At 32.0% G+C, this 12,849-nt stretch overlaps 1 protein-coding gene across 1 annotated transcript; it reads left to right on the forward strand.

The window, feature by feature from the left end:
- Window positions 1–1,583: 1,583 nt before the first annotated feature.
- LOC128184260 (macoilin-like) lies at window positions 1,584–12,849 on the forward strand. Its single transcript, XM_052853689.1, has 12 exons — window positions 1,584–1,806; window positions 3,509–3,650; window positions 4,095–4,221; window positions 5,058–5,187; window positions 5,587–5,653; window positions 6,001–6,103; window positions 6,380–6,752; window positions 7,513–7,671; window positions 8,817–9,008; window positions 9,685–9,805; window positions 10,297–10,471; window positions 10,779–12,849. Exons 1-12 carry the CDS (start codon window positions 1,727–1,729, stop codon window positions 11,003–11,005), a joined length of 1,896 nt encoding a protein of 631 aa, XP_052709649.1. The 5' UTR covers window positions 1,584–1,726; the 3' UTR covers window positions 11,006–12,849.

Genomic DNA, 12,849 nt, shown 5'->3' on the forward strand with positions numbered 1-12,849 from the left:
AGTTGTCTCCTATATGTTGTTTCAATAATAGACAATCGCTTCCAATATTACAAAAATCATCAGACTTTTCACCGATCTTATACAGTCCAGCCGACCCCGACCCCAGATACGGTAAATAAACGTATAACTGTATGAAGTTTGATCATGCATAAATTGCATTACTTAAGTGAAACTCAAAATAATTTCAATAATATTCAATGTTTTCAAGAGAAATTTTTAAACCGTCAAAGGGTGCAGGATAACTTTATTTTTTTTTAAACAAGAAAACGCCCCCAGAATTGCCATCATTGTCTCTATCATGAATCATGATATATGTATATCCCCGATATTGAGATATTTAAAAAGTGCTCTCTCTCTCTCTCTCTCTCTCTCTCTCTCTCTCTCTCTCTCTCTCTCTCTCTCTCTCTCTCAAATAAACTTATAAACTTGGTATGTTCACAACTAGTTGTAGAACTACAGCTAGCCCTCCGAAGAAAATTGGTTGTACGGTTAGACCATGCATGATGCAGGGAACTCATGCATGCATATGCAGTTTACAATGTTGCAATTTTTACACACATGTTTACAAGATATCATAATTTTTTTCTATAATTTCCCAATGCAACCTGTCGAGAGAAAAAATGTTCAGGAGTCGGTGGTATACGAGCGCCATAACAATTTCTCTATAAGTGTTGATTAATTAAACAAGACTGAAAAAATTCATTTACGTTAGCAAAGCCATATATAAACAACAAAGAATAATGAATAAGTTAAGTAGAGAACTCTTTTGATTAATTTATCATAAATTATTAAAGTAAACAGAATGTCTGAATGAGATTCCTTCAGCAACAATAACAGAAAAAAAGTGTCATGTCCGAGGGAAACATTTCACACGCTATTGTATTATCTTTATATTTTTTTACTCTCCTTGTACATGTATATAAAAAAAAATTGTACCTTTAAGCATATTGTACAAATTCGAAAATGCAAAGACCCGAAAATCAGATTTTGGAAATCTTTGGTTGACAAGTGTACAATGTCGCTCCTTTTTTCACACAGACAGAACACAGTTAACAATAAAAAGTAAATAACAACTATTTAGCAGTAAGCAACTGAGAGTTAGCAATTAACTGAAGCTGACAGCTCGACTGTTGCATTTGGATTCCCATGCATGTACAGCAAAACTCTTGTACTATTGTTATATTAAACAACTGTTAAAGGTTTTTAATTAATCAGCTTCAAATGAATCATAACAGATTAAAACTATTTAACTTTAAATGAAGCAGTATTTTAAGATTTAAAAAAAAATTAACATGCAGACATTCCGCTAAAATATACAATATCGGTTATTATGATTGATCCTAGCTCAGAAAAAATGGAATTCTATTCTTAGATTGAATCAATTATTTTCACTGAAGATGTTATTGTTATTCAAAATTACAATTAGATTATTTTTAAAATGTATATGATATACTTACTGAAGGCCCTTGATTGCAAGAATTAAAATATTGAAAGTTGTTATTTTTGATCGGGATCGAGGTATCATAACTGAGCGCACCTGTTCTAATTACGGAAGTATCCGAGTTCACCCGATAGATGTTCGGAACTTTAATAGCTCAGGCGCATGCGGTAAATAGGTTGACAAGAGCAGAAGACAATACACAATATTTCTGTTTGTTTACAGTATATTACGTGGAATTTACATGACCACAAGTGGTTACAGCTATTCCACTGATTGTCTGAAAATATGAAGAGGAGAAATGCCGATTGTAGTAAAATACGACGCCTTCCTAAGCGGAGCAAAATAACGGAAGGTTTCTACGGAAGGTATAATTTCTCCATTTTCAATATGGCAGCAATACTTATTATCATACTCAAAGAATGAATTTTATTTTTGTTAAGTAGTCCATTCCTTCATTTGTTTGCAAGCGCAGCTAGAGAAAAACCTCTTGGTGATCAATTTTACAACGTAGATTGTAAGCGATGACGTTTGTTGATGGTCTATGATAATGAAGAAATGAACCGGAGGCTATTTTTAGATGTCTGCGAACACAAATGTCTGTTCGCAGTATTCAGCGGTTTACTATTTGATCGTGGAAGTAATCGAATTAATCATGAAGCAGACAAAAATCAACGAATATATATTTTGCTTTTTAATCTTTGTTTCTGCCACGTGAATTAACTCACATTCCCTGCAAAAAATTGTGTCAATGCTTTTGTCTGATTGAACGATAACCAGTGATAACTTTGAAATGATATATTTAAATTTTGTTAATTATCTCGCTACAACTCTTCATTAATTATTTAAATTAATATACAGGAAGTCTATAAACTGTTATATATGTGTTCCTTCCTCATGTTTAACATTGGCATTGCTCTATGAACCTGACAAAATTCTATTTTTAAACCTTACTAACAAAGTCGGTTTCTTGGTGTTTCCAGAATAGTTCAAAATAGATGGTCTTCTTTAAGATGCCATGAAGTTGTTTTGGACTAAAATCTCATCATAATGAAATAGTTATCCATTTTCAAAGTTTATCAAGCATATTTTATATCAACATAGGCACATGTTCATTAGTATTAACTAATATTTGCATTTTAAAGTTGGTAGAATGATCAGATAACATTTCTTGTAAATGAATTGTTTTTTACAATGAACTAATTAACTTACTAATTAACTACAAATTGAATTATTGCCATGACTAATGTTGTCGCTATTAAATTACATGTATTAAAAGCAGGATATGCCTTAATATGATTTTAGGTAATTCCCTATATACCCTAGCATAGAGAAAGACAATTAACAATGGTTTGAATTTGAAATAGAATTCTGAACAGTGTGAAAAATTTCCCATGCATCAAGTAAAAGAAGTCTAATTTACATTTCCTATGACCTACTTAGTTTCCAATTCTTAGGTTTGAAGTTCAACTATATGTACTGTATCTTGTTTGGCAAAAATAAAGCAGAGAGATATTTCATCCTCTTGTCCGGCTTGTTGTGGAGGGTGTAATGTTGTACAATAGCATGTGAGCAAGATTAAATGTAAACCTTTGTACAGGGTACATAAAATTCATCAGATTTGCATACTTCTTAAGCATTGGAGAAGACCTACAAAATGTATCATGAATTTTTCCTCTAAAATTTTATTTTTGGCCTTGATGTTTTTGATATGAAAAAATAAAATCCTAAGTATGTGATGAGCTAACATTATGGACATATATACTGCAACACTTTTGAAATTCAAAACCATTCGTTTCTTAAGGAGACCCCACTTGGAAATGCTCTGTCTAGTATGTTTATCTTCAATATTTAAACTCCATTTCCTTAAAAGTTGAAATATTAGAAGTATCATTATGATAATATCCATAGAGGAGGCATTTTAACAGAATGTAATTAAAAATTTTATAAACAGAAGTCATAGATTTGTTTCAGCCACTGACAGATTTGGAAGATCAAACTTGTACTAGAAAACATGTATTTTTATTTCTTAAATTGCTGAATGTTAAACTTGGTGTGTATTTTTTGCAGCACGTTTTTGTATCTGAAGTTTCTGATGGTTTGGGCCCTAGTTCTCATGGCAGACTTCATCTTGGAGTTCCGGTTTGAGTACTTGTGGCCATTCTGGTTGCTGGTTCGAAGTGTGTATGATTCCTTCAAATATCAAGGCCTGGTGAGTGGATGGAAAGCATTTGTCTTTTATCTCTAATAAATACATGTATTATATAATTATATATTATATAATTACATTGATTTATTTTTTTAAAAATCAGACCTTTCTGTGGTCTGTAGTTTTTTATCACCATGATTACTTTGAAAATATTGATTAGATTTTTACTATGAAATGTGAAACACAGACTTTGGCACAAAGTTCCAAGTATTTTGACCTTTATTAAATAAAATTGAAACATATTTTATAAAACTTCCTTGTTTTTATTTCCTTGTTCAAGAAATAAGGAACAGGAAATTGTATAAAGATCAAGTGCAAAACGAAAATGAATTGCAATTCTATGTGACAAGTATATTCAACATTGGTATATTAGGTATTATCTATGATCCATGCCATGCTATTATATCATAGATATCTTTTAACACCAATGTATCTATTCCTCTACAGGCTTTCTCAGTTTTCTTTGTCTGCATTGCTGTCACATCAGATGTCGTGTGCTACCTTTTTATCCCTGTACAATGGCTTTTCTTTGCTGCCAGTACATATGTATGGGTGCAATATGTTTGGCATACAGGTAACTAAATATTGTGAGAGTGATGCTGTTCTCCTATTATTTTTGTAATTAAAACTGACTGTGATCACAGAACTGTGAGAAACGTGAGATCATTATTATTGAAGCTTTCATTGTCATCAGTATAAAGTGTGAAAGATATATCTAGAACTATTGATTCTATATACTGGGGTTTCGTGAGATAGAATTGAATGTTATGATACACAAAAATCACAGAGATTAACTGTGAGTAGAGAGATTGGTAACTATACACCATTGACATTTATTTTACTATAGGTAAACATATACCAATTTCTGGATTGTTATCAAAAGTACTTTTTATTGGTTTCGCATGTTAATCTTAGTGTATTCATATTGATTCTCATATACGGAGGGTTCGGATTAAATTGATATTATGATATATAGTTGTAGGATTGGTAAATTTCTACAACCTACGTCTATTTACAACAGTAAAATGGGGAAATTAAAGAGGTTGATGTATAGGTAATAGGAAGTCGGCTAAATCTCACAAAGTTGGTTGATTTGGGAAACTTATCTTTGGTTATTGTACAAAATAAAAGAAAAGTACATCAATACACTTTCTACTCTTCAGTTATAGGATTTAGAAGGGTTTCTTTGACCTTTTTTATCTTCAATGATTTTTAAGAAAATACTGGTAATGTAAATAGTATGAGAACCCCAAACAGTAAGGCCCTAGAGATAAAGCCAGATTCGAACAGTTTCCAATCTATTTTATGTGTGTCTCTAATGTTGCAAAATAAAAGAAATATAGCTCTATTGTTATTTTCTCAGTTACTCATTAATTACGTTCTTAAAAACCTCTTATTTTCTATTTTCAGACAGAGGAATATGTCTTCCGACAGTGTCCTTATGGCTTTTATTTGTTTATATTGAAGCCTCAGTTAGACTCAGAGAACTAAAAAATATACCATTTAATCTAGATTTATGTAGACCATTTGCAGCTCATTGGTAAGAAAAATATCAGCACTTTAAATAAAGATAGATTGGATTTTCAGTGTATCAAAAAAGTGAAATAAGTAGCAATAAATTTCAATATCTTGTCTGTTTAAATTTAAGGAATGTTGGATTAATGTTTTATGAAGGAAGAATGGCCCTCTGATCTAATTTCTTCAGTTGTCATTGGATTGCTTCATGACTCAATTTTAATAAATTACAATGGCAAACTTATGATTTAAGTGAGAAAAAAAAACTTGTGATGGATCAGTCTCAAAGAGTTTGCATTTTTCTAGCCTATTATTAAAGAGGGGATACTAGTCATTGCTTTGACCAAAGTTTGTTACTTTCCTGTGTGAATTTAGAGTATAATATGACATTTTAATTGTAATTGCATATTGTTTAATTTTGTAGCATTGGTTATCCAGTTGTCACATTAGGTTTTGGTTTCAAAGGCTATATATCATATAAAATGAGACTGGTAAGTAATACATGTATTTCAAACTTGATCAGAAAGCTTAATTAAAACCCAAAGATTACTTTTATATTATTTCGTAAAAAGGTTATTAAACGAAATGAAATAAGCAAATTTATTTAATGTAAGACCACCAAAAATTTGTCTAAGATAGATAATACATGTATCGATTTTAAATTCAGCAATTGCACAAAGTACAATTTTACACAGATAATCTGACTGTACACCCATTAAACTTACCAGCAATGCATATACTGACCATTGTATATGTGTGTCTATCTTTATTTCATATATTTACAGTATGATTGAATTTGGATAATAAAACTTCATATTGTGGTTTCTATTTTTTTCAGCGGAAGCAGAAAGAGGTGCAAAAAGAAAATGAGTTTTATGTCAATTTAATACAGCAAGCACTGCCAACAGAATTACAAAATCAGTATATTGAAAAACAAAAAGGTACTTATCTGGATATTTTGTTGTTTATGTAAGATTACTTCAAACTGGTAACTTTTAAACTTGTAAGGACTTGAAAGATCAATTTAATGTTACATATGCACTGTGTATTGAAATGATGGGGCATAAACACAGGGCTTTGTATCAATCTGATGTGTGATTTAAAATACGCTGTGCAGTTGCATTTGTAAGCTCTTTCAATGATATGAAGAGTGAAATTTTTAGTAAACAAAGTGAACTTATTCTAAGAATATTTCAAGCATGTTTTTGATCTTTTAGCTTTACCTTCAAAGTCAGAGGAGGAAGAAATCTCAAATGGGGATGTTGGAGGGAAAGTGAATACAACAAACAGTAAAGGTGACCAGAAATCACCGCCTAAAGACATTAATGAAGACGAGGAGTTAGAATTTATAGAACAGATACCGCCCAAACCCAAGACAGATGTCAATCAGTTTCATGAAGAAACGGCAGATAATATTCTCAATGACCAACATGTCAAATCTTTTAAAGCAAACAGTGTGAATAAAACAACAAATTCCTCAAGTAAATTCAACAGTTCTAAAGACAATAAAAAGGGCAAAAACAATAATGCTAATAAGGATATCAACACAACAGCCAGCTTTAGTAACAACAGGGACGAAGTTATATCTAGGTAAGTGTGTGTGAATACAATGAAAAAAGGTAATGCTTATATTCTCATCTGCCTGATTGGTTATAGCTTGAACTAGCAATTAAATACAATATCAATTTTGCCATCTCTTTCATTAAAATATTTTATAAAAATTGAAAAGTGAAATTAATTGCAGCTGGATTAGGGACAGGGTTTTCGATACTTGTTTAAGGTGGTAAAGGACTTCTGTTGATATTAATGTAAAATGAAGTACATTATACCTGTTGTCATTAGAATACTTTCACTGGTTTAGAACTTTAAAATTTTACATTATTTGACCAAAAATTACATGAAAAAATATATTTGGGAAAGAAAAAAATTTAAAAATCCCCAGTGGGATTCAAAGTCATGACTTACAGATTTACAGTGAACCCTATAACCCACTGAGCTACGCTGTTAGGTGACAACTTTGGGAAAGAAACTATTAATAAAATTACACTTGAATTTATTGTTTATTTTGAGAAATAGTACGTCACAAAATGGAAGTGTCCCATACTACCTTAAAATGGAACAGCTTGTGTTACTGACCATTAAATGAAATCACATTGTTTAAGTGTTAACACCTTTCTCTCCTTATAGCCCTGGTATAACAACAGAGTACCAGACTAGAGACTAAACTTAATCTATAACTTAAGCAGGCTTGTGTTCTGAGGCCTTTACATTTTGTGTTATCAAGTTGTCATTTTGTAAAGTGGTACTTCTTAATGACTGCATTTCATTTTCTATCATTCGTCTTTTACAGGTTAGAGAGTGATATTAAAAAATTAAAAGCAGACCTTCAGTCTAGTCGCAACACAGAGCAGGAACTCCGATCTCAAATGAACTCATATATTTCTGGAGACAAATCCATGCGCTCAGAGATATATCAGCTTCAACAAGATAATGAGAATTTACAAAACAAGTAAGTGTTTGATATCAACGACGTGCGAGTTATAACATGTAAAACAGGACGAACTTCATATACTGTCCTGTCAGACTGTGCATACCTGTTAACCCTCCTGCATTGCGCGGGAGACTCCCGCAAAACGGCCTAAAAATCTAAGATTTCCCGCATCCAACCTAACTCCTGCACGGGAGACAAATTTCTTCCGCAATCGTATTTGTCTTCCCCATTACCCCCCCCCCCCCCCCCCCCCCCCCCCCAAATTCTGAATCTTTACGTGCAAATTTCAACAACCAGTGTGGGTTTTTCTCTTATTTTGAGCTCAAAAAGCTGCTGTGTAGCTTAAATATATCAAAATCCATCCAAGTACTGTCTACCTTGATCATAGTATGAGAAGTTTTAGTCTAGTTTACTTTTTACGAATACTTCCGGTTTTGACTTAAATCAGTTACGCATTTAGTTATGCGTAGGCCTTATAAAAAAAAATAAGTGAAAGCTTAAAACATCTTGATTTTACTCTGTAACACCAAAGAAAACAATACACAGCCAGTGGTGTCACTTAACAGGTGCACAGGTAAAGCACCCAAGCCACGTGCAGTGAATCGTGACTAAATCTGTCTGTACCATGCAAACAAAATAATAGTTTTCTGAACATGTACAGCAACACAAGTTGTAATTGCATACTGGTAGTCATAGATATAATAAAATTTAAAATGATTGCAAATGCATTAATTACAATGGTAAAATAAGGTATATAACAGTATTTCTAATATATATATATATTTGCATTTCACGTGGAAAAACGTCGTTTACACAAAATCTCCCCCTTAGCTAAGTTGGGAAGGGGGAGATTCTCCCACATATCAGCTTTGAAAGGTTAACAGGTATGCAGTGATTGAAGTAATGAGAAACTGTTTATTCAATAGATTTTAACATTGTAATACCTATCTTGTTTATCTTTAAAAAAGTTCCCTTCCCAAAAAGTGAGAGTTTTGACAGGCTTCTCTTTATTAGGAGATGGCATTGGTTATAAAAAGGAATCAACTTTAATTAATGGTGGATTAGAGTACCTATAGAGAAATGTGAAAGAAAAAAAAATTAAGAAAATATTTAGCAGGAGGTAATGATATTTCTTTTAAGGCCTCATGCATTGTTTTCTTCAGATTACATAACCTCGTTACAAGTAGGCAGCAAGACAAACAAAATATTATTGGCTTAGAAAAGAAACTGAATGAGGAGAAAAAAATACGTAATGGGGTAGAAGTACAACTCAATTCCGAGCGGAAAGCGAAGAAAGCGGAGGAGGCGGCGGCAGCGCGGGCAGTAGCGTTAGCGACTGCAACATCAGCTCAGAGGTAAGCAGGACCTGACTTACTGTAGATTCCTAATTAAACACGAGGAATTACCTTAATATTCGGGTAAAATCTAAAGAAGCACATCTTCAAAATTTTAAAATCTCGCTTTTATTTTTTGACATATATAAAATACATGAAACTATGATGAAAATTAGGCATTTGCGATTTTATGTTCTTGGGATTTCATGGAAAACAGTTGAATTGGGGAATTAAGTACTCACAAAAAATAAGGGATTTACAGTACTGATACAATACTCATTGTTGTCATTTTCTTGTTTAGATTTAGTAAAGGCTATATGCGGTATTATTTATATTCTGTTCCCTTAGTCAAAGTTACAATGACAGAATGTTAAGGATATTTACAAAGTTTGTTTTAATCATTTAGAATGTAATTTTATAAAAATAAGGCATTATTGTGGCATAGTTTCAAATATGTAATGTCACGAAAATTGTATTTCACCAAAAAATAAAAACATGGAAACTGTGACACTTCTATAAATAAAAGGGGTATTACTCATGTAAATTCAGATAAAGAACACTTAGGTGTTTGTGGACAAAATTTGGATAAAAATATAAACAAAATTTTAAGAATTTTTATTAAACAAGAACCAGTCAAGTTAAAAAATATTCGGCATAATATTTTTTATCTACATTTAGTATGTGTACATTTTTTCAGGAATGAATGTACAGATGTTTGTAAACAAAGACAAAGAAATATAGAAAATGATATCAAACAGCTCAAAAGGGACCTTATGCTTAGAGAGGAACAGTACAGACAACTAGAATATGAAAATCAGGTAATAAGATCATTTTGTTTTAATTTATGCATATTGATATGTTATCTACGTGTAGTACTGTATACCTATGTTTTGAATTTCTTCAAATAAGATTTCAAATGATATCATCTAGTAATTGTATCAAAAAAATGCATGTAATTGAATTAATACAATTCTTATCTGTTATCTTACACATCATGCATATCGGTAAATTATTGGATCTTATGCACAGTGTTGAATTTTAATGCGAAAACAGCATACCTTTTGAAAGATTGCATGGAGTATTTATCCTGTTATCCTAAGATGCAAAAATTCTTTGATTGTACTTTGTGACTCATGTGAAAAAGTGTTTGTGTTGAAGTCATTTTTGATTGTATGATATAGAAACCAGAATATGCTAGCTGTAAATGTCATAATAGAGTGCCCCACTTATAGCCCCTACCCCCCTCAAATATTTGGATCACAATGTTATGAGACTTCTGGTTGATGTAGTGATGTATGGATTATTGTAGAGTCTTAGACAGTACAAAGATCAGCAGAGTGAAGCAGAAGTACTCATGTCAGCTCTCTCAGCAATGCAGGACAAAAACACTCACCTGGAGAACAGTCTGAGTGCCGAGACTCGCATCAAATTAGACCTGTTCAAAGCGTTAGGGGAAGCCAAGCGTCAGATTGATTTAATGAAAGGTAAGTGCTTTCAAGGACTTTCTCCTCCAACTATTATACGAAAGAAGAACTTTGTTTTTAACTGCAGTTTTCTTCACAATTCAACTGCAGTTGATATTTTTGGCTCAATAATTTTGACCAATATCATGGTATTTAAAGTAAATCATGAACACCAGTGTAGGGATGTTTTGTTATCTTGTTTAAACTGGTTACTGTACCAAAATTACTTTTGTCACAGTTTTTGAAGTTAAATGCAGAAATAAAATGTACAAATGACAAGATGATGATACAGTGTTACATTAAAACAATTCTTGTATTTTCATCACAGATTTACTTCAGGAGAGAGACAAAGAGTGCACAGACCTAAGATCTCGGATGACTGAGGCTTTGGCATTGACCATGATGCCAACCTCTAGTTCTCCTGGGGTCAACGGGGTCAATGACCTCTCACCTACTCCTCTTTACTCATCCCCATACAACATGAAAGAGGATATGATTATCAAGTCCAATCTTAACCCTAATGCCTCAAACTACACCCCCAAAACTACGATGTAGACCAGGCGTCTCGCCGTTTCCGACTTCTTTTGGAATACGATTGGCTCGTCCATTTTATAATTCTTCACTCACCAAATATTGTAATATTTTGTTTTTATTCTCCAAGTAAAAAAAAATTAAATTATGAATCAATGGGGCTTTGAATGAACCAGTTTAATATTTCCATAAAAAGACAAAATAATTTTTAGCAATGAATAAAATAAATATAAAATGTAAAATTTATGACAAAATCTGTTAAGTGTATTGCTATTGTTGTACGCTGTTCCTAAGGGGAATGGTATGTGATTTGTAATGGATGTTTTATCTTTTTGGAAATGGTAAATATCTAAAAGTTCTCTAGAAAGACAGTGTCATGTTGATTCATATTTTGATATTTTTAGGGAGTTGAAATACAAAACAATTTTTCCCAAAGTATGTTTCTTTAAGATTGTAAACTGCTGAGGAGATTTTTTTTGTGGACAGATATCCCAAGTGTTCAACTTTTATTTAAATCAGTGTCTCAGTTAGAGTAGTACTATTTATTTTTTTTTTAATTTCAGTTGCGCAGATTTTTTGCATTTAAATGATGTTGCTTTCTTCAAGTCAAAGAGCAAAAAAATGCATTTAAATGACGTTGCATTCTATAATAAAAAAAAAAATGTACGGAAATTTGGATAATGTGTGATTAATCTGAGACTACCCTTTAATATGCTAAAAGTAATGTAAATTTGGCATTGTTAAGGAATGGACTGTAAAATGTTGATGATGTTGTTTTAAGTATAAAGTCGTACAATACTGAGCAGTGCTCTCTGTTTTCAGGTTTTCTTTGTATAATTTAACTTACATTTTGGTATTAGTTCTACATGGATATTGATGTTCAACAAAACAAAAATTTTCAATGTACAAATTTCATATCTATATCCATAGAAATGTTACATATGTACATGCAAATGTATTGGTTTTGAAATTTAAAGAATTATAACTTATGGATGAAAACAAAATATGACATTGATGACTGCTTTAGTACATATCACTAACACTTGTTAAATTATTAAGCCAGTTCCCATGACAGAGTATTTTTTAAAATCATTTTATGCAGAAAGTTTGTTTGGAATGCTAAGATCTTTTTTCCACAGAGTAATTTTCAGTTCAGTTTTCCTTCAAGAAAAGATGCTTGGTCACTTGTGTTGAAAAAGAAAGTCAAACTCAAGGACTAGATATTTCTTCATGTCTCCCCATGGCTGCACTGTACAATGAAAAATTAAAAACCAACCACTATTTAAACACTGAGAGTACCAATAAAAATTACCTATTACATGCTGGGTGAAAAATTTCAGCTTCTAGATGATATATATACTGTAGAATTCTAATTAAACACAAGGCATTAATAAAAATGCATAGTCGCTAAAAGCAACTCTTGTAGATTGTAAAATCTTGCTTTTTTTCAGACAGTTTTTAATTATATGAAATTATAACAAAATACTGGGGCTCACTATTTTATATTCTTAGGATTTGATACAAAACAGCAGAATAAAGTACTCACATGAAATAAGGAATTATGAGAAACAATATTGTTTTTCAGTTTGGGGTTTGTTTTTTTATTAAAGTGTATTGCAGCCATGAGGAGACTTGAGCTCTAGATGTTTAGTTATTGTGACTGTAACCCTGTGGTTGTTTTTGCTTTGTATCGTTAGTTTTGGTGTTCATGACCTCCGGTGTGGAAGGTCACCTCATTTGGAAGAGGTCAAGGTTAAGTGCTGTGGAAGGTACCACATAATGTCCAGCTCTCTGTAAGGTCACAGACAGTGGATAAACAATGCCCTGAACTTGCTGCCAGAAATAAAATGCTAGCAAATATCAACAAA

This window comes from Crassostrea angulata, chromosome 5 (genome assembly GCF_025612915.1).
Source record: "Crassostrea angulata isolate pt1a10 chromosome 5, ASM2561291v2, whole genome shotgun sequence".
Lineage (NCBI taxonomy): Eukaryota > Metazoa > Mollusca > Bivalvia > Ostreida > Ostreidae > Magallana > Magallana angulata.

What these genes read in the sequence shown, in the direction of transcription:
- LOC128184260 (XM_052853689.1), top strand. Translation starts at nt 1,727, where the DNA reads ATGAAGAGGAGAAATGCCGATTGTAGTAAAATACGACGCCTTCCTAAG. An exon ending in CCTTCAAATATCAAGGCCTG is followed by an intron (nt 3,651 to 4,094) that starts GTGAGTGGATGG and finishes ATTCCTCTACAG; the next exon opens with GCTTTCTCAGTTTTCTTTGT. An exon ending in ACTGCAACATCAGCTCAGAG is followed by an intron (nt 9,009 to 9,684) that starts GTAAGCAGGACC and finishes ACATTTTTTCAG; the next exon opens with GAATGAATGTACAGATGTTT.